The sequence below is a fragment of the Glossina fuscipes genome, unplaced genomic scaffold (genome assembly GCF_014805625.2).
Source record: "Glossina fuscipes isolate IAEA_lab_2018 unplaced genomic scaffold, Yale_Gfus_2 2, whole genome shotgun sequence".
In the NCBI taxonomy this organism is placed as follows: domain Eukaryota; kingdom Metazoa; phylum Arthropoda; class Insecta; order Diptera; family Glossinidae; genus Glossina; species Glossina fuscipes.
This window is the reverse complement of record NW_023998416.1, coordinates 14,261,866-14,283,629: the sequence shown is the minus strand read 5'-3', so window position 1 is coordinate 14,283,629 and position 21,764 is coordinate 14,261,866. Positions and strand designations below refer to the sequence as shown.

Here is a 21,764-nt window from a genome sequence, read left to right as displayed (position 1 = left end):
GCGAGCAACTTTATTAATACATTGCATGTTAAAATGCTTAGATAACTTGATTTATATTTCCCTATGCGCACAAGTTAAAATAATGCAGTTGGCAATGGGTATATGTAATATTTATACTCGAGCGTAGCCTATATTCTGTCTGCCTTACATACGCCTCATACATCAAGCATTAAGCGAAATCTAGACAAAGTAACGAAGTTAACTTCTTTTACAAAATAGAAATAAATTGTATACAATATAAACAATTTTTTTGAAATAAAACAAAATTTCTTCTTCTTATGGTAATCAGGAACACGAAAAAAATAACTTAATCAATGTATTATTATTATTATTATTATTATTATCGAAATACATTTGGGCCTATTTTTAAAGAAAGATTAGGGAGTTAGTCTTGAATGTTGAATATTTTACTGATATTATGTTCTACGGGTAAAGGCAAAGGAATGGTTGTATCGCTCTTTTGAGTAATGAAGTCTCGAAGTGCTCATGCTCAGGAGATAACCGGTTGAAAAGAAAAACTAAAAACAAAAAATATTTTTTCTAAATTTTATATCTATTACCGAAGCATGTGGAAGTGTATTCCTCTCGTATGAAATGCGAATCGAAAACTTATTAAAACATTAATTGCCTTTAATTTATCTGCAAAAGGAAATTTATCTGTAAGAAAAGGAGTCGCTGATACTTTTGTCCCAATGCATAGAAACAAATTCGTTACCGTTTACATCATTTTGCAGAGATCGAAACAGATATCAGTTAAAAGAATAAATTCGTACGGATGGAAGTTTTCCCATTCTATGTTTTCTTTATTTTTTATTTGTTCCGCTGTCACAAGGGATCGAATTCCATTCGATTAAAATTTACATATTTATTCCTCGTAGTTTAGACGATAACGTCAAAAATATTTTAAAATCCTCGAGTAGTTAAGTCATCTCTAAGTCGCCACAACTATCTTCAGTATTTGACAATACCAACCATTACCTTGAAAGTAAGCAAAGCAAAAAAAAAAAAAAATGCTTTTAAATCAAAGACTTATAATTAATTATATGTGCACTAATTAGTAAACATTGTTCATTACTTAAAATTATCATTTGGAGTATGAAAGAAATGTTCTGTTCAGGTAAATAACAAGTTCTATGGCTACAAATTGTGACGTTAATCTTGGTCTGGGAGTTTAAAAAAGATGCAATTAATCCACAAAAGAGCATTTTGGCAGTCGAGTCGACATACCATCAATATGATGAGTGGGCAGTCAAAGATAATATTTGTGTTAACTCATTTAAAAAATTCAAACAAATGATATAATTTTGCCTTCTCCGAGGATAGTCTTGCATTGTTGTACCTTTCAAATCGATACCTAAGTGGGTTTGCCGATAACGTTACCGGCCCGTCGCTTTTTATGTAAAGCAAGGAGAAACAAAAGGATGCACTTTTGATCCACTATTACTGTTACTATACACGACCGACTTTCCATGTTATCTATAAGTACATATCACTTGTCTGTTGCACGATATTCATACCTGTTCGATAAAACTAAACGATGATCTCGAAAGCGTCGCTTAGTGTGTTAGATATTAATGGTCTTTCGTTAAGCCCACCGAAAACTGTATTTAATGCTACCTATAAACGATCGGATGTGAAGTAATGGAGTCTGATGTCAAAATATAAGAAATGATGAAAACTCTGTGGATAACTTTCAATCGATTTTTAACTTGCACCAATCAGGTTAACAGTAAAATATTTATAAGGGTTTTAACCTATCCGCAAGAGTAGATGAATAGATAAGAATTGCGATTGCCAAGTCGTTGCAAGTGAATCAAATCTCAGGGCGGTCGAGTTCACTTTGGACGTAGCTCTAATGAGTAGCCATTCGGTAATGGCATTGCACTTACGGTTTGGGCACACAGCCACTACCTTTCTATTTCTTCGCACCTATTCCCTAAGCGTTTATAAAAGAAAAAAGGAAGATTCTAATAATCATATCAACAGCATAGTAGACAAGATATGTACAATGGTTAGATCCTTGTAGCTCACGCTGTTAAACAGTCTTACTCCCTTTATGAATACAAATAGTACCTGTACTGCCACTGTACATTAAAACAAATTCGTAATAAAATCATAAAGATTATTGTCCACTATGTGTACTGCCTAATAAGAAATGAATGCGTTAGCATTTAATTTCGGCAATTTGTAGTTTGATGCAGTTGCAGGACATTGTGCCTCCTTAGAAGAAAACACGTGTATAGAGGTAGACTTCAATTTAAGCAATGAAACAGAAACCGTTACATTATGTTGTGTAATGTAATACGGTCCACTTACGTCTAATGTTCAATTCTTGATATATGTCATTCACATTTGGAACTCTATCTTGCTTCATTTACAGACCATCCCTACCGTGTTATGGTTCAAGAAAGAGATGTTAATCATTATAAGGTAGTTCGTCTTGTACTGTTTCTCTTCCTCACCTGCGTTGTTTTCTTCTCCGCGTTCTCCTTTAGCGGTTGTTATTTCCACTTTAATCTTGTTCTTCAACTTACTTCATTTCTAAATACTTACCTGTTTATCCGTAAGCGGCTTTACCATTAATATTAATCGACATGTCGCCCGAAATATAGAAAGGAGATAAGAAGATAAGTTGTGGAAAATGATGGAATATATTTAAGTTAATATATTATGTTTATATAATTATATATATAATTATAAATATATATATATATGAGATCAATATAATATATTAGGACGTAATGAAAATTCTCCGCGATCTTTTCTGCGCGATAGTGTCGAGCAATATTCATTTGGTTGTCTCACACTAACGTAGTATTTTAGCTTACGAAGATAGTTTTCTGAATAATACGCTATATGATGATGAAGAATTGTGAGAATGTAGTGAGTAAATTATGTTCCGGAAATTCCAAAGTCAAATATGCACTTCGTAGTCGTAGCAAGATAGATACGCAAGCTGTCAGGAAAGTAGAGGCATCAAATATCAACCACACAACACAACAGTTTCGAATCATTTGAAAAGAGCAGGCTACGAAAAGAAGCTTGATATTGCGGGGACTTTTTAATATGACCTAATATATATATATAACATATTGTACCAATTTTTCTCATTACACGCCTTTTTCAAGTGAAAAAATTATCAAAAAGCATGCAAAAGCATCTGATATATTGATGACTCTTTTAAAAAACTCGTCCTATATAAAAAGCTCTGAGTTTGCGCGATAATACATCATATTGCATAATAATAGACAACAAGGCAATAAGGTGAAGTCATTAATTTTTCAATTATGCCGATATTTATTCGAAAACCTAAAATGAAAGCGAACATGCTAAACAACCTTCGAAAATTAACATATTTCATAGGGTCAATTGAAGGCTTTTTTGCTTGTCGTAAACATAAAGCCGAAATTTATATTATGTACGTAAATATCTATAAGGAATATATATATATGTGTGTAAGGGAGAAGTAAGATTTCAATTGATTAATTTCGATAGATTTACGAAAATTTCTTCTTTATTTTTTCTTTTTACAGGATATCAAACGTCATGATCAGGGGATTTATCGTTGCCGCATTGATTTTCGTACAAGTCAAACACAAAGCTTCCGTTTCAATTTATCTGTCATAAGTAAGTATGGATTTAGGACAAACAAAATACAAGAATATCAAATAATGAAGAAATATAACAATCATATTTTTTCAAACTGTACTTCATGTTCTTGTTGTTGTCATTATTAAGGATTAACAAGAAAATGTACAAGAACTTACTGTTGAGCGGATTTTCTACTTTAAAGTGGGATCTTACATAGACAATGCATACCATTTCTTCTACTATATCCTTAAAATCGAAAACAAAAACAGTTTGCTTTAATGTACGAGTATGTGAATGCTACTACAATGCATACTACAATGTTTTCTTACTTCTGCTGGAAGGAATTCTGTTTTTTGCTTTTCTTCAAGAGAAAAATAATAAATGATCCATCTGCTGTCTACCACGATTTATACAAAAGAATATGTTAAAGCGAGATTAGATGTCAGCTTAAGTCAAGAAAACATTGAAAAATATTTTTGTTTTGTTGCGTACTTGCAAACATACTCGTGAACGAGAATTTCTTCGAACGTAGCTCTTTGGAAACATGCACGTTAAGAGCTGTCCATACCAATAGCAAAAAAAAAGAAATGATAAAGACGTTGTTCTCTGGCGTTCTAATGACCAGAAATGACCTTATTGCTCTTTTCCCCTCTTACAGTTTGACGAAGTTTACGAATAATTAAAAGTTAAATATTTTCAATACATTTTTGTTGGATTATATAATCGAAGCATTGCATCTATCTTTTTCTAGAAGATTTTTGATATATTCAGAATTTCCCTTAAATCGTTCATATTTTCTCTATTTTTTTGTGTGTTCGCTTTGCCTTTCGGCCTTTAGCTTGTTTTGCTTAGCTATGTGTTGGTGTAATACGGTATTTAAATATTAAACATTTGCTTCAGGCAATTGATTTTATAATCAATGTATTCTACAATGCTGTTCACCGCGCAATACAATCTTACAACTATTACGTGACTAAAAATCAAATAATTTCAAGCTAATAGGCTGATTGCTATTTGAGCATTAACAAGTAAATCGAATTTGTGTGAATGTTGCTGTAACTCACATCGTCGAATACTTTAACGTTTGTGTGTTGCGTCGTCAACATTGTTAACATAATTGCGGCACGCATTTATGTTACTTAAGACACAACGTACTTTCTATGCATCGCAAGCAGTCAAGCAGGCAGATACCATAAATTCCAATCAATTTGTATACTTTGGCTTTACTCTACTGTGGTAACCAACCAGTGTCGAGGACTACGATTGAGAATAAATAAAATGGTTTGGGGTGTGATGTGCACTTTTAAAGCTTCTTACATATGCCTCGTGTTTTTCTGTCCATTTTTATTATTCTTTTCCCCCATTATTTAGTGTAACGCATTGGTCAATAAGTTGCGGAATTAACATTGTCTTATGTCTGCTTTAATAATAAATTTTTATAATTTCTAGAAATTACCGACTTTTAGAGGAAACAAAAACAAAATCTTATGCAATTTTGATCATTTGTTTACGAGTTCAAGTGCTTCTAGTGGCACTGATTTTAAACAACGGGAAAATCCGTATTTCAAATTTTGCTGAAACATTTTTTTTTTTTTTTTCAAACTTAGCATTGATTTGGAAAGTCTTAGGAGAATCCTCCTCCATTGAAAACAACAATTTGTTGATGGTTTGTTGATTTTAGACGAGGACGTAAGGTCGTGTTGAATGCGCTGGATCATGGTTACATCTGACGGCATCACAAAAACCCTCAAATTTTCGATGGCATTCGTATTCGGAAGATATTAATAGGCACTGTATCCACTATTGAGCTGAGCGCACAATGCATTCAAAATTTACGGCATGAGCAAGATGCCTACCCTATCCATCATAGCGAGTACGATCTATCTGCAAATCAGAAGAGATTGCTTAAGGAAAACCGATTTCAAGGGAATTATGAAGTGATTTCCAAAACTGAAGCGTATTTATAAACTCGAACACTGAACTATAATTTTAATTCGATCATTTGTGAAGGAACTGGCGCTAATTAGTGAGCCCAAATTCTTCTTACTTCGTCCCGGGACATATTGACTGACATGTAATATTTTATTCATTTAAATTCTCTTTGACCCTACCTAAATGTTTATGGAATGGATTTTTTTAAAGTTTATTTATTTTAGTTTAAAGTAAATGGAAAAAGATTTAACTTTTTCTTATTTTATTTTCTTATTGTTGTGTTGTGGGTTTTGTCTCAACTTTATAACATTTTTTCTCCCTCTGTTTGGTGACCTTTGAAAGAACAAGTTTTTCAAGTAAATTTCTTTTGCGGTACCGCATTCGTGAGGGTTACAAAGATACACTTCAAGGATATTAAACTGCGGTATAAGGATTAATATTAATTCTTTACAAATTGTTTTATTGGATTTATTTAGCGACGTGCTTGTCAAAGTATATGAAATCTTCGAACTTTGTCGAAAGGGACGCATGGAAGAGAAATGCGATGTATATAAGAGAGGTTCACAGCGAAATTTGAAAGTGCTTGGCTTGCTATCAAATGCGTAGAGAATCTCCGTTCTGCGATTAAGAATCATAGGCTTGAGCTTCATAGTAATCTCTACCTATATTTGTCGGCCTGCAAATTTCTTAATCTCTTGACTGAGGAATTCATAAATCTCCTCATATATCCGCCTTTTCGTTAAAGATCACTCTCTCTCTCTCTCTCTCTCTCTCTCTCTCTCTCTCTCGCTCTCTCTCTCAGCCTTTCTGTAGATATAATGCTCTTTGTATTGAATTATAAACGTTCGGCAAGGTCAAGGATCCCAGTTTCTCCTTGCCCGGTGTAAGCAACTCTCCTCCAAATTATTATTAATTTTTTATTATGAAACCTTGCCTTGATTTTTAAAAGTAAAACGCTTCCTTTAACGTGACCGTTTAAATTGTAAATATTTTTTACACTAATCTTTCGTTCATCTCGTTGTGTTGTTATTATTTTAGTTCTTCCAGAGCAGCCCATTATATTGGATAGGTGGGGTCGTCAATTAAATGGTACAAAACTTGGGCCAAAACAGGAAGGCGATGATATTGTTATAACGTGTCGTGTGGTAGGAGGTAAGTAACAGCTGATTGCTTATGTAAAACAATAAAGAAAAGAAGGACGATTAAAGCAAAAACAAAAGAAAGAAAAAATAAAAACAAACTAAGCATTGGATGCAAGTTTTGCAAATGCATACACATGAGCTTAAATTGATTGTTCATAACTACGTGGACGTGTGTGTGTTTGTAATTTAAGAATTCAATTTCCCGTTTAATTTCCCAAAAGCATTAACAGCATTCACTCACTTGTTAAAATTTCACATACGCACATACATACGTACATAATATATACATGCACACAAACACTAACACTAGTGTTAGTAGTTAAATTGGTCGCTATGGTAAAATATATATAGAAAATAGAAAATCACCACCAGAGTTTTATAAAGTTTTTTTTTGTGTGTGTTTTATTTTTTTTTTTTTTTTTTTTTTTTCTTTAAATCTCTTCTCCGTTTACTTTCAAATTTGAACGAATTCAATTTTTTTCTGCGTCTCTTTTGTTATATTCTTCTTTACAAAATGTATACACAATAACAACATCTGGCTGCATATTGGACTTCTGTCTGGTGGTTTGCTATGATTTGTCCGCAATGTCAAACCTTGGAAAAATATACACACCCGCACGCATACCATATCATCGTAGGACGCCCTCAACCACAAGTGCGATGGCTTGTAAATGGACTTTTAGTCGACAATCAATACGAACACAATTCCGGTGATGTTATTGAGAATCGTTTGCTATGGCCATCGGTTCAACGTACTGATTTAAATTCGGTATTCACATGCCAGGCACTGAATACGCAATTAGATAAACCCAAAGAGAAAAGTTTCATATTGGATATGCATTGTAAGTATTAAAGTCATCTCCTTTCTTAGCTTTCGTATGCGCAAAAAAACAAAAAAAAAAACAAAAACCAACAAACACCAAATGAAAGAAAAATTTTGTGCTAGAAACAAAATTTTCACATTTTATCTACTATTGCTGCTAGAAAAAAAAAAGAAAAAAAAAAAAAAAAAGAAAAAGAAAACAGAATAAGAAAGATTGCTGAAAAATTGGATTTAATCGTTATTTTAGTGCTACTGCCTTAACAAGATGGGGAAAAAATGTGAAAATCTTTCTTTTTCTCATCTCGTTGGCTAAAACAGTCATAAAGTAAAATACCACCAATGCAGAAAACGGTTTATGGTTTCTTCTTCACTGGATGTGTATAAGTTAGTGTTCAAGTTCTCAGATATATATATGTATATTTTTTTTTTTTTTACAATGAAGTTTTAAACGTATTAACTCGAGTCATTATTTTTCAATAAATAAGAAAAATGTAAACGTGAGACTGACTGGCTTTCTAGAAAAATTTTGCTTGCTTTCTTCTTTTCTACTTTTTTTTTTTTTTTTTTTGCATTTTGAAAGAGTTTGAAAAATGCCTCTAGGAATTAATTAAAAAGAGATTTATGGGGATTGAAATCGACTTTCTCAAAAACAAAAGCAAAGTCTATTGCTTTTTTTTGTAAATGCATGAATAACTAAGATGCAATAGTAAGAACAAGCTATAATATGGATTTTATTACAACTTCCGCCTTGCAAGTTAGGAAACTAAAAGAGCAGCTAAAATGCTGGAAAGGAAAAAAATGATTTATATTAATGTGATTGATGAAGGCACAGTAATGCTATAGAAAATATGCTACTAGTTTTTGTGGCTTTATAGTTTCATCGGACAGACATAAAGTCAAACCAAAATCTTAGCAGCTACGCACGGGTAACATCTCAGCTCATGCCTTTATAATGCCAGAAGTTCAGGGCATACAATCAGTACGCGGTAAGGAATATCGAACGAATATCGAAATTAACGCACGGAGTTGGTAATTTAATAAGTAAGAGTAGACGGGGGAATGTTCTGTGCTTGTGTGTGGCAAATCTTCATTTTTTTTTTTTTTTGAGTTGCTTTATAGATATTGAGAAGAGTTTAGAATATGTGGGAAAAAGTTCAATACTTGAAAAAAAATTCGTTGTGAGAGTTTCGAGCTTTTCCCCTAACGCTCCGAAGCGATTGATTGTCTCCAATAATAATAATAAAAGTTGCGGGTTAATGTTATACCTGTTGATCTCTAGGCTAAAAGAAAGACCTGCAGAAAGTGTCGTGAGGACGAAAATCATGACTTAAGCTCAAGTTAAAGGAACGAAGAAAATCAAACCCTGCTTGTCCTGTGACAAGCCCTGAACATATGAGATCCATATTTCGTGCTTATCCCTCAGTTGTTCATACTCAAAGCTATGAAGTTGCTTTAGTTAGTCAATAATTACCTCCACAAGCAAGAAACCACTCTAAACATAACACAACACTCAATAAGTTTGCATGATGACATATACATGTAGGATGACGGTGCACAAATCCATAAGTATTTTATATAATTTTGATAGACTTCATGCGAAGCTTGATACTAACCGAAAATTGCATGGATTCGCCAATAAATGTAACTTGTATCTAATCATATGTCATATATCTTGGAAACTTATTGAGTTGTATGTGTGATGAGAGTACATCTTATTGCCTTGGTCTAACATTAATACAGGAAAATACTTGAAGCGATAGATATTACTACAGATTGAGTCCTTGTTAGGTGCGAAATAATTGAAACACACGATTGTTTGTTGTTACTCTCTTTCGGATAGTCATGAACAAACGATATTTGTTGCAAAACTCAGGCGCAAATTATTGCAAAAAGCCGAGAAAAATGTGCAATTTCTTTTTTTTATACTACTATACTGGGCGTACATAGTACGTATACGGGTTTTCCGCTCTCTTCGCAGAGCACTCTAAGCAAAGTGTTATTATTGCTAGAATTTAAATATCATCTCAAAGTATGTTTGAAAATGTTTGACGTTTAGTTTTGCTTCCTTGAGGCGAAACTTCAGTAATTTGTAGTTAATTATTTACAATTTTACAATTATACAAGCATAGAGGTAGAATTTATAAAACCGACTGCAATTATGCTTTCCGTTTAAAGCACTTTGCTTTTTTGTGCAACTTGAATAAAAGTTGTGTGTGTGTGTGTACTTTTTCTTTTTTTTTTTTCCTCTGCTAAGGCTGTTTGTGTTAAATGTTGCTTTTTCTTTGCATTTCCACCCAAATGCCAAAAGTAATTTGTCTGCTAAACTCAACAAAGTATTTAACGAGAACATTTCAAATAATTCTAAAAATGCTGGTAAAAGCTGTAACAGCTTTACACAAATAGGTGCAAAACTCCCACTTTCAACACCTAAGAAAATTTATACTAGGTTTCTGGCTGAGGAAAGAAAGAAAAACCGTTGAAGTGGGAGTAGAAATAAGATTAAATATAAACAAAAGTATATTAGTATAAGGCTTAGTAAAACCTTAGGTTAAAGCGAGCCGGAGCCCAAAGCCATAGCCAAGGGCTTATATTGATATATACAATAAACAAACATTAACAAAAGTGAACAGAACGATAAACGTATGCTATCTGTTTTTATTTATTTTGCTTTATAGTAAAACCGCTTGAAGTGAAAATAATTGAACCACCCAGCTCGATGGTTGCCGATAGACGTTATGAAGTTACATGTGAATCAACGGGTTCTCGACCCAATGCCATTATTACCTGGTATAAAGGCAAACGTCAATTGCGACGCACTAAAGTAAGTAAGGACATTATAACAAGCTTATAGAAATCTATCCACAATAGACCAGTCACTCAGCCAGCCATAGACAGCAAACATAAAACACACAATTCATATGTGTATGAGTTAAGATGTTACGCTGCATAAGAATAAAAATGAATTCTTACCCATTCTATATATATATATATATATATATGTATGTGTATTTTGTGTTTGTACATTTAACAACTATTAAGGTTTATAAACCTACGACAACTTCCTACGCTTGTTACTCTTGCATTGCATTGCAGGTGATATTTGTATATGCATGTGTCCGAAGTAAAATGAGTTTTATATAAGCGCCCACTGATGGTATTTATGTTTGCACTGTTCATACATACCAAAGTTGAATATTTATGGATGGTCGCATGCAATTTGCAAAACAAGTCTACGTTAGTCTCTCTTCGCCAGCAAACAGGCATCTCGATGGAATGTTTGATATAACGGCATATTCGTTTCTATGTACGAATGTGTGTATAATTTCTGTTGGTTGGTTGGTTGGTTGGTGAACTATTGTTCTTTGTTTTGAATATAACACACAACAGCAATCGCAGCAATGAGCATAATGACAATTATTTACTGCTGTTCCTTATTTGTTCCCTTCCTGTTTGTGTGCCTCTCTGTCACTGCTTCTGTCGGTCTATTCAACTTTAATTTTTCTATACCATTGTCTTTGGCAGTGAATACGAACGAACGAACGAACGAAAGGCATTGATGTATACATTTATTTTTTCATTTTATATCCTTTCTTCTTTGTTGTGGCTAGTATTTCTTTGTCGCTACTATTGCTGGTCTTGTTGTCATATTGCAACGTTACCTTCAAAGTAAACGGGAATAATGTGATTTAAATGTTTTTATTATACCAATTCGTTCTGACTGATGACTTATCTTTTGTCCTGGTTAGTTTCAACTGGTTAGTTATAGTGCTTGCATTTATTGCACTCATAGGAAATACCCCTATAAACTGGTTGTACTGACTTTTCTTAATTGCAAGAATAGATTATTGCTTACTACTTAGCTAAAGCTGCAATATGTTAGCAGAACTTGCCACCGATGAACCTATTATATTTTCGATAAATAGATTATCTTGTATTCGTATTTGTAGCGTCTAAGTTAAAAATTCTTTTGATGCCGCTAGTAGGAGTAAAACACAAACAATTTAATTTTCCATATATTCACTAAATATATATCTGTTTTAGATTTACATGAGGTTTCTCTTAAAAAAGCAATTAGTTAGCTTTCGGCGATTGGTTTTAGATTGATGAAGATAACGCTTTACATGGGTTTGCTTAGTAGCTAGCTCAACGAATGCATTTAATGTGTACTCTATTGTATGGCTTCTCTTATTACATAACTATGTCTTTTCTACGTATTTACAAGCAGATTTTTCTTTCCTTTCTTGGAGATTAAGGTTCTACAAGAATATCGATAACTTGAGCTTATTTGCAAAAACTTGTTTAGCTTTTTAGGAGAACAAAAAAATTAAGTAAATGGATTCCTTCGAATAAAATTCTCTCTGAGATAACGAGAAGCCTTAAGTACATAAACAAAGAGGAGATAAAAGCACACATGCACATTAAAAATTTACTAATATTATGGGAAGTTTCCCAACACATATGACTAAAACAATGGATGTGAATTAATAAGGAAGGAATTATCATGTCGTCCAGTTCGTGCTGGGGGCAACACTGCCTAATAATATACTGCCGTACAATGTCTTATTTGCAACAATGATTTATTTGCCGTAGAGTAGAAGACTAGAATTGCTGCAGGGAATACGTCTTTGCATCCATCGACATAGAACCGGAATGCAGTTACAACTTTATTAGTGTTCATGCCTTTCTCGAACGATCTTTAATTCAAATCAAGAACGACTTAGCTTTGTTTGTACGTTTGCTAAAGGAGCTATAGATTATGACGAAAAATATTGTGAATACTGAAGTTACTCATGAGCATTTTTAAACGAAATTTTCTTACAACTTCCATTAATTAAGCAACAATGCGTACATTACACATATCGCTTTATATGATTGATCGACGATTACATGAACCACTAAACATTTAACTTGTGTTGCAAATATTAAGGATATGTGTTTTGACGAATATATTCCATTTTCAGATACTTGTCAATGGTAAGTAAATGATTATTAAATATAAATTTGGACTGGGCTAGCGTGGCTTTCACATAAAAAAATTCTCTCAGACCTGAATTTAAAATTGTAAAGATTCAGTCGTATTGCTTAAAAAAAAACATTTAAAACATCGCTACCAGTGATAAATTTACGACTCATGATCCTAAGCCATAGATTTTCCAAAGTGATATAAACTTATGAAGCATTTCGAACTCAAGCCTTTGAGGCGAATGGTTACTTTTTTCGATAGAATTAAAATAAAAAACACAGACCAGTGTCCAGCGATAAGCACTTTTATTAAAGGTAATTTTCATTGATAAACATTCTGCTGTTTTCCTGGTGAAGTCATTATGCGATTATCGTAGAACTTCTAGAATTTCTGGACGTAAAATTGAATCAACGGATTTTCGCAGACATTCTATGAAATCATTAAGAAAGATTTGTAGATAACGAAGCAAGAAATAGTCAAACTGGGTAACGACTGAGTTGTACATTGGACCCATCAAAACTTCTCGCTTAAGGTTTCTCAATTTTTTCCTTCTCAGTACAAATTTTTTTTTGTATTGCTGCGATGAAAGGCTTTACATTTTCGTCAGATAATTTCTGAACGGTTCGTATCAACTGCAAGCATTGCATTAGTTGATGACACATGAGAGAGGATACAGTCCCCTGCTTAGGTTGAATCAGCTTATGTAGCTTCATTCATCATTGGTCAGGAGACAACATACCTTTTGCCGTACAGCATCAACCTCATCGTTGCATTTCAACAGCGATTTGGTCCAAACAATCTTTTCACTTTTAATTCATGTAGTATCTAAATAGCCGCCTCTTTTTGCATTCTATACTGTTTTCTACCAATATTTAGTTGAGATCCTCGGCGTATTTTTTTTTATGAAACGTGCATATGAAACGTGGTGATTCTACAAGATGTTACTGTTTATATATGATTTTATATTTACTCACAAACATATATTCATGTACGTAACTTTGAAAACATATATCTTATATAAAAATGTAATACATTTCAGTCTGCATACAGTGAAAGAAAAAACTTTACTGTACAATTGTATTGCATAGTGAAATACATAAATATATGTATAAATGTTTTTTTTTTTTTTTGAATATTTTCCAGGATGAAATATCGAATAATACCACGCGATCCGAGTTAAGTTTTGTACCAACGACAGATGATGATGGCAAATCGATAACTTGTCGAGCTGAAAATCCGAATGTTAACGGCTTATATTTAGAGACCATGTGGAAATTAAACGTAGTATGTAAGTAACGCTACACAAGTGCAATATATATTCCCACAAGCAATAACATCCCATCCATATTTGGAAGCAGAAGAAGTTATTTCAAGACTATGTTCTTCATGTTCTTATATGTAGTTGTGTGTAGCTTTTACTTTGAAGGAAATTTTAATGTTAAGAAATTGCTGCAAGTATCTTAGACCTGGTACAGCAATATGTAAATTTTTTCCAGTAGGGAGTGGCTGCCTCCCTTTCTATGCTTCCAAGAACGTTCCTTGCTTTGTTCCTCCTTTAGTTATTTAGACCTAAATTTACATCAAGATTCAACCGTTGGGTAATAATAATGAGAATGTCATTTACTGCAATTATTTACAGTGTTTTTGATTAAATTTATTTATAAAAGTTAGTCATCTCTGATTTAAATAACCACACTATGAAGCAGCATAAGTACCGTCAAAATTAAAAAAATACCTCATAATTTATTTTATGCGATATTTAACGGAGTTATAATCAGGACCACATAAAATAATATTATATGTTATTAATGCAGCTCAACCATTAATTCTGTATCGATTTTTAATCTGAAATGTCGATACACGCATATTGGTCACACATACGCGCCCATATATACATAATTTTAAATTTATCGCATGTCCTGATTAAGCACTGCACACACATGTGTGTATGTGTGCATTCACACAGTTAATTAGGTCACTGCGTATGCGATGAGTAACCTTTAATTAAAAGGAAAAAAGCAAAAAGAAAGAACAAACGCAAGATTATAAAAACGGTCAGTGATAAGAGAGGGTGAGCGTAAATGTGTGCTGTTAAAAGAACACATTATGTTTATTACTCTGAATTTTGCATTTAATGCAATGAGTGAATGTGTGTTTTTTCCTTGATAAAAATATATAATTAGTATTTAGTATTAAAAGCGGATTACAACATTAATGCTCTCATTCATTGCAGGCAAATTACAGTGTGTTTAAAAAAAAAAAACACAACAACAGCAAGAGTTGTCCGTCTGTCTGATAAGTAAGCGTAATCTTCCTTTTCAATACTTGACGAATGTCAATCACTCTAACTAGAGAAAGATCGATTCTTAAAAACTTTCCTTTCTACCGTAAAGCAAAAAATTGAATCAAACGACGAGAAATGTTCCGAAATGTAAAAATAAAAGGTTTTTTAAAAACCTCGATAGATGATTTTGTAAATAATTGCTGTGACAGACTGACACATCTCGGTATGATTCAATGTGATCCAGCATTCAGATGATGTGCCCTATACAAAAAATGGTACAAAGAGAAGAAGAAAGGGATAGGCTGCAACCTAGTGACTGTCTGCCTAATCAATAAGCGGCATGCCCTACACTCCGCGAACACTCCGACAGACAAAAATGATATAAACCGCCCTATTATGCTTTACCATTCGATTGGGTGGATCATGGATCGTAGAAAATGTCGAGTTGACATTTGGGTTAGATTGAGGTGAAAAATTAAAAATTATCTCCTGCAAAATATATGCCACACGTAAAGTTCCACTAACAGATAACGGAAATTATTTAATAACAATAAAATTCTCTTCTGGTATAGAAAATATATTCAAAAGCAAGTTAGTCAACAATAGACGTAAAATTGTATTCGTTTACGTTTACTTTTTTTACAGGATTTAATTTAATTAGATTTTGGAAAATTGAACATAAACACAAACCGACCAAAGTCAATATAGTTTCAGAAAAACGCGTTCATGGTATGCTTGAAAGAAACAAATTTACGCTAATTGTTTTCTCATTCAATAACCAACGCAACCTGTCATGAAATTCTTGGCAATAAATATGTTTTTTTTTTTTTTTTTATGTCATTTAAAATACTAATTAAAAAAAGGATAAAAAAAAAAAAAAAAGAATTTAATTGAAACATTTCATTTAAAGTCCAACTGTTGCACAATCAATGTATTTCGTTTTAAAGAATTCTTGCAATAAATTAAAAGGTGTGACTATTGCTGCCATTGATTAAGATCATTACACAAGTACGGTACGTTCAGATTCGTTTCCAATGTTAACAAATCAAGAGGCAATGACATTCGAAAACGTAGGTTGGATTTGCTAACTAAAGTAAATTGTTTTTTATTTTTTTTATTTTTTATTTTTGTACTCTTTTAGTAGCAGCAGATACACGTGCACAAATTGCAAATGCGTTGGGTAAAATTGATTGATTGGTTAATGCAAAATCGTTAAAAAGAGAATTACAAACTAAGACAAACGTTGAAATCGTTACGGCAATGCTGTTTGGGGAATTAATCTGCATTTTCTTTTTAAAAGTTTTCGTCTCACTTAAAGATTGCAAGCAGCAAACAGAACAGAAAAGGATAAAATTACCCAAGACTTCGTGGCTACATTGCGAATTTGATTGTCCTCTATTCATTACCATCGTAATTGGATTCATTATTTATTCACATAAAAAAGGCACGTTTGTTAGACGGCTTCTCTGATTAAGTGCCCGACTTGCAACTCATTATTATATCATTTAATTGTAAAAGTATTTCTTTATCCTCTTCTTTACCTTAACTAGGTAATATAACATGATACATTAGTACGTTTGTAGGGTGATGTACAGATGTACAATGAATATTGACGAATCGATATGGTTCATGCAAAACGAAATTTGTCAAAACATTCCGATCATTAATTTGCAGATTGCAATTGATTTAGTGGGTCTACATATCTGAATTCCATGAACTTATCGAATGACGGTAAGCTTTTCCATCTTATCCTTTCATGAGCCGATTTTTCTTCTACCGATTCATAATAACTGATTGCTTACGTATATTGTCATGTCTTAACGCATGTAATGCTTGTATTCATTTATATATGTTTTTTATTTCTCACACAGATCCACCTTTAGTTACCCTACGTTTAGGCTCGACATTATCCCCGGACGATATTAAAGAAGGCGATGATGTGTATTTTGAATGTCATGTACAATCAAATCCTCAATGGCGGAAACTCTTATGGTTACATAATGTAAGTTTATACATTTTATTTATGTTTTACGCTTTTGCTAAAAATAAAGAGATTGATAAAGCATTTAAAAGCCAATGTATGCATAAGATCTACTAATGTTTTGTGTGTTTTACGATTCTACATTCTTGTCTCTGCGGTTTTTTATACTCTCGACCACTTGCGGGACAAGAGTGTATTGTGCGGATGTCTGCCACATCCAGGTGCACTTGAGAAAGACCCATAGTGCAGGTCTAAACTTGCCTGTCCGCCTGCCCGTCTGTCTGTCTCTCTGTCTCGTTTTGAACCTACACGCCTCAGCCCTTTGATATGTTTTGCCCCAAGGGCGAACACTAGCGAAAATGGTTCGGAACGCACTAATTTTTCGCGTTACCTTCGGAATCCCTTGTATGAATGAATGAATGCAGTACGGTGTTTTGTGATTTACCGTGAGCTACCATTGTGTTTGTATTCGTTGTACTAAGTCATAAGATTTCCAAATATCTTTCTGTATATTGAAAAGAGAATTTTAAATGATCTGAAAATATAAAACATTGTTTAAAAAGGACGCCGCTACCATTCTAAGTAGATGGAAAATGCGCTCATGCGTTATGAAAGGTTTTTCCTAATCAATTTGAATTTGCCAAAATGATAGAAAAAGCCTATCAAGGTTGCTAAGGTCAATTTATAAGCGTTTGCCCACCCAATGCGTATGTAAGGGCGTTTTTTTAACGAATGTAAACAATTTTTCTTCTCTTGGCAACGGACGTTATATTTGCGTATTTTGACGCATTGTATTTATTCTACAGTCATGCTGTTTAGAAAGTATTTTTTAATACAGTTGCCATTGGTGTTTTTTTTTTTTTTTAATTGCTCTGAAGAAACTTTTTATATAAAACATAGCTTTTTCTGCGATGTGGCTATGCTAGGTGCGATATCAATAGCTGCAATCCCTATATTAAAATTAAATAACAGAAAAATTTAAAAAAAAAAAAAAAGGAAAAGTGATAATAAAAAAACAGACATAGGTGATATATAAAAAAAAATTGAAAAGCAGGTTGTCGACGACTTGAAAATGGTACCATAAAGCACAAAGAAATGATCTCAATTGCAACCTTTGTGTAGCATGCTTTGAGTTTTCCTTTTATTGCCTTAGAATGATATAAAAAGACTTTTGTAGGCTTAGCAGAATTTTAAATTGTCAAAAAGGTATGAGTTTTTGATTTCTTGATATTTTTGAATATGCCCTATGTATATATGTTTTTCTTTTGAAATTTGTATAGCTCGTTTAGAACGGCTTATTCTGCAAAAATACATAGGAGTTTTTGAATGAGTTAATTTAAATCCACTCATCATATATGGTAGCAGCGTATACTAAGTTTGTGCGGATGTATGCAAAATCAACAGGAATTTGATGTTGACCCATCTCTTGTCATACTAGTCGATTCGGAAGGTTATTCAGAAAGTTGTTCTGAATAGATATAAGCTTGTCTCTCTGTCTGCCTATTTTGTTTTACTATATTTAAGCTTGAGTTTTTAAATATTTTGATACAATTTGGACTTGTTTTGGCCCAAAGACGAACACTATTGAAAATAGTTCAAAAAGCAATAATTTTTCAACCGCATCCTATAGAACACTATATTACATTATATAGACCGTTATATGAATAACTGTATTTAGTAAAGTTGTGTGGGTTTGTTAACGGTATTCGGTGTTTCATTATAGTTTTTCTACGTGTTCTTTAATGAAAAAATATCTCCTTTTCAGTCTAAAACTGAACTCTATTTGTTTAAATCCTCGTCAATTGGACGGAAAGTAATATATCGAAAAAATTTCATGTACTTATGTAGTTATAGGAATATAAATTAAATGATATTTGTTTCTTTTTGTTTTTAAAATTAAAATTACAAAAATTGAACTCAGTCGGAAACCTTTCCATGCGGTTTAAAAGTTTCATGAAATATCTATCAATAAGCCTCTTGCCTTCCTGAAAAGTCTATTAGCATCATACGCTACCAACAGATTTTATGATTTTCTCACAATTCTGCTCCTTTCCAATGTATAGCATTAGCGTTCATTCATTCATTATCATTCATAAAATATAGAAAGTGGTTCGAATAGTGGAAACCAATTATTTTAATACATTTTAATGAAACCCATCCAAATTATTAACACTCATTCGCCTCGATAAACTTGAAAGCACATCATTTAGTAATTTTCATAAAAAAATGCTCATATATACATATGTATATTTATAAATATACATGTGTATATGTACGTTTGCGTACATATAATAATATTTTGAGCATATAACAGGGTGACCAGACTATTCCGCGAAGAAACAGTTTTTTCAAAAATGTGTTTGTTAAGCAATTCATCCAATAAATAGGTCTTGAAGCTCGCTAGCAAGCAAGGCTTTATATTTAACGTTAAATTGCATACAATATTTGTAGAGTATTAGAGTTAGTTAGAACGCGAGCAAACTTCTTAGCAAAGAGAAAAAAGTAAATTTGTTTTTGTCCATTCATACTTGCGTCAAAATCGACTGGGAAAATATATTTTCAGTTGTTTCGTTCAGTATTTGCTGCTTTCGTGCGTCGCAGTAAAACGCCGACACACCGTGATATGCTTAACCGAGTATGAATATGCCGCTGAAAAAGTTTAAACGCAAGTCAAAGTCCTAATATGCAATCGTGTATGAAAATGGAAGCGAAACGGAGATGAATCTCGATTAATTAACGGGAACTTAGCTACGGTTTTGGGAAATGAAGTTTTGAGAATATCGCGCAAAATAGTATAAAAAAATATCTTAGCGGCACTAAAGAGTAATTCAAATGATAGTTCGCGTCTCGTATGCGCCACAATCGGGTCTGCTTACAATTCTAAGCGATTCACGTTTTAGTTTAAAGTAATTTACAAAGTAGACAAAGCAAAAATAGCTGCAAAAACACTAATGTATATATAAATATGCTTGAAAACTTAAGTCTTTGCAAATTTTAGTCAAAATAATATATTAAAGTTTGTATCATACATATATATATTTATATACAAATACATATATATATATATATATATATATATAAATATATTTTAAGTATGCATATAAATGAATGCCTGAAAGTGTATACATTTACTTCTTGCTTTTTTTCATATTTTTTATCATATTTTTTCTTTCATTTATTTTGTAAATAAATTTTTTAACTTTGTTAGGGTATTCACCTGGAGCATAACACATCAGCGCGCGTAATACGTTCTAATCAGAGTTTGGTGTTGCAAAAAATAACGAAACACTATGCAGGAAATTATGCATGCAGCGCCATAAATGATGAAGGAGAAACTGTCAGCAACCAACTGCCGTTACGTGTTAAATGTAAGTATTTACATACATACGCATATATATATATATATATATATATATATATATTATATAAACTACTACGTGTACATATGCCAGTCAGATATAATATACATATACATATAAATAGGTATATATTATATGCCAGTCAGATATATATATATATATATATATGTACATGTTTATAAACATATATATATATATATATGTATGTGAAGGTGGAAATTTTATAAGCACTGCCAGCTAACATTTTTTGTAAAAGTGGCAGCATTTATTTTCTTCTTTATAATCTTCTACGTCTTTCGGTAAGATTTTTGTATAGAAATTGTAAGAAATTTTATAAAAGGAAGTAACTAACAACAAGAACAACAAGAATAAGAACAAGAACACGAATATTTTATGTAAAGAATCCACTTAAGTCTAAGACACTTTCTTTCTATTTCGATTCTATTCCAAGCAACAGTAGTATCATCAAGAAAAATGAAGTTTAAATATAAGAAATTTCATCGTAAATATATATAGAAAATCTTAGCATTAATCAAGAGTTTCCTTCTCTGACTAATAATGAAAATTTCTGTATACAAAGAAGAAGAAAATCAGAATTGCTGTTGAAAAACATCAAGGACAGCTGCAAATATATTAAATATTTATAACATTAGAGAGCAAAAATTATACTTTCGTGAGTTTATTGCTTAGAATACTGATGCGTTTGAACTGCGAATGATTGCAATTTGAAGTAAAGTTAAATTTTTCTTCACATTCTTTCGTGTTCGCCTTGATATGAACAGAAAAAATTGTTGTAATTTCTATTACCTTGCCGTTACTGAATCCTATAACTTATGTGTTATTTCGAATATTTTGTAACAAATCTCTTTTTAGTAAACTTTATTTCTGTTATCTGCACAAATGTAGCAACGTCGTCGATTTTAAACAAGTATTTTAATATCAATTAATCCACTATTTGGACTCCAAAACGAAGTGCTTTTCCATTATAAATTTCTCATTTTAATAAAAGATAGTTATATGCTACCACAAATCTCTCTCTTATCTCATGTAATAGAAATGATCGCAAAATATTAGGGAATATTAGGGAATATTTTAAAGTTGAAAAATAGAAGAAAAAAAAAAAAACAAAATTGAAAAACATGGATTCAGACATGGGTAGAACAGTTGAAGGTGAAACGAGATAATCTAATATTCTTAAATAGTAGAACAAGGAGAAAGAAATAAAGGATTAAAGAGCAGGTGATTATTTATAGAAGAAGAAAATATGCTTTAATAAGGTTAATAAGTTTTGTTACGTCAAAATGAAACAAGCAAACTAGTTTCTTATTTTCATCATTTGTTTGTGTTGAAACGATAAAAGTTTTTATCAAAACTTGTCAGAAAAATCTAAACAATACCCTTAAGGATGTATGGCGGAATGAATTGGTTCGTAGGAAGCCCGGCTTTAAAAAGTCAACGCTACATAAGCAATGTAAATTAATTGAAAGGACAGAGCGATGATTGTACGGAAGAAGTTATTCCTGAGTTGATAATGTTATACAATTAACAATAGATAATATATCTATAGCGTTACGACTATAGGCATCAGTTAACCAGCTGGCGAATGAAGAAAAAATAAAAGCAACAAAATTGTTATATGAATTGTTATATGAATAAAAAAAAAGAAAAGAGTGAGAGAGAGAGAGAGAG

The 21,764-nt window shown here is 32.3% G+C and overlaps 1 protein-coding gene across 1 annotated transcript in view; it reads left to right on the top strand.

Moving 5' to 3' along the window:
• The window catches only part of LOC119632813 (nephrin), a 135,802-nt gene that overhangs the window by 97,932 nt on the left and 16,106 nt on the right, over positions 1–21,764 (top strand). The window contains exons 5-11 of the mRNA XM_038025927.1: positions 3,534–3,627; positions 6,562–6,675; positions 7,304–7,507; positions 10,164–10,309; positions 13,595–13,739; positions 16,607–16,737; positions 19,925–20,084. Coding sequence (XP_037881855.1) covers positions 3,534–3,627; positions 6,562–6,675; positions 7,304–7,507; positions 10,164–10,309; positions 13,595–13,739; positions 16,607–16,737; positions 19,925–20,084 — 994 coding nt within the window. The remainder of the gene's footprint in view (positions 1–3,533; positions 3,628–6,561; positions 6,676–7,303; positions 7,508–10,163; positions 10,310–13,594; positions 13,740–16,606; positions 16,738–19,924; positions 20,085–21,764) is intronic.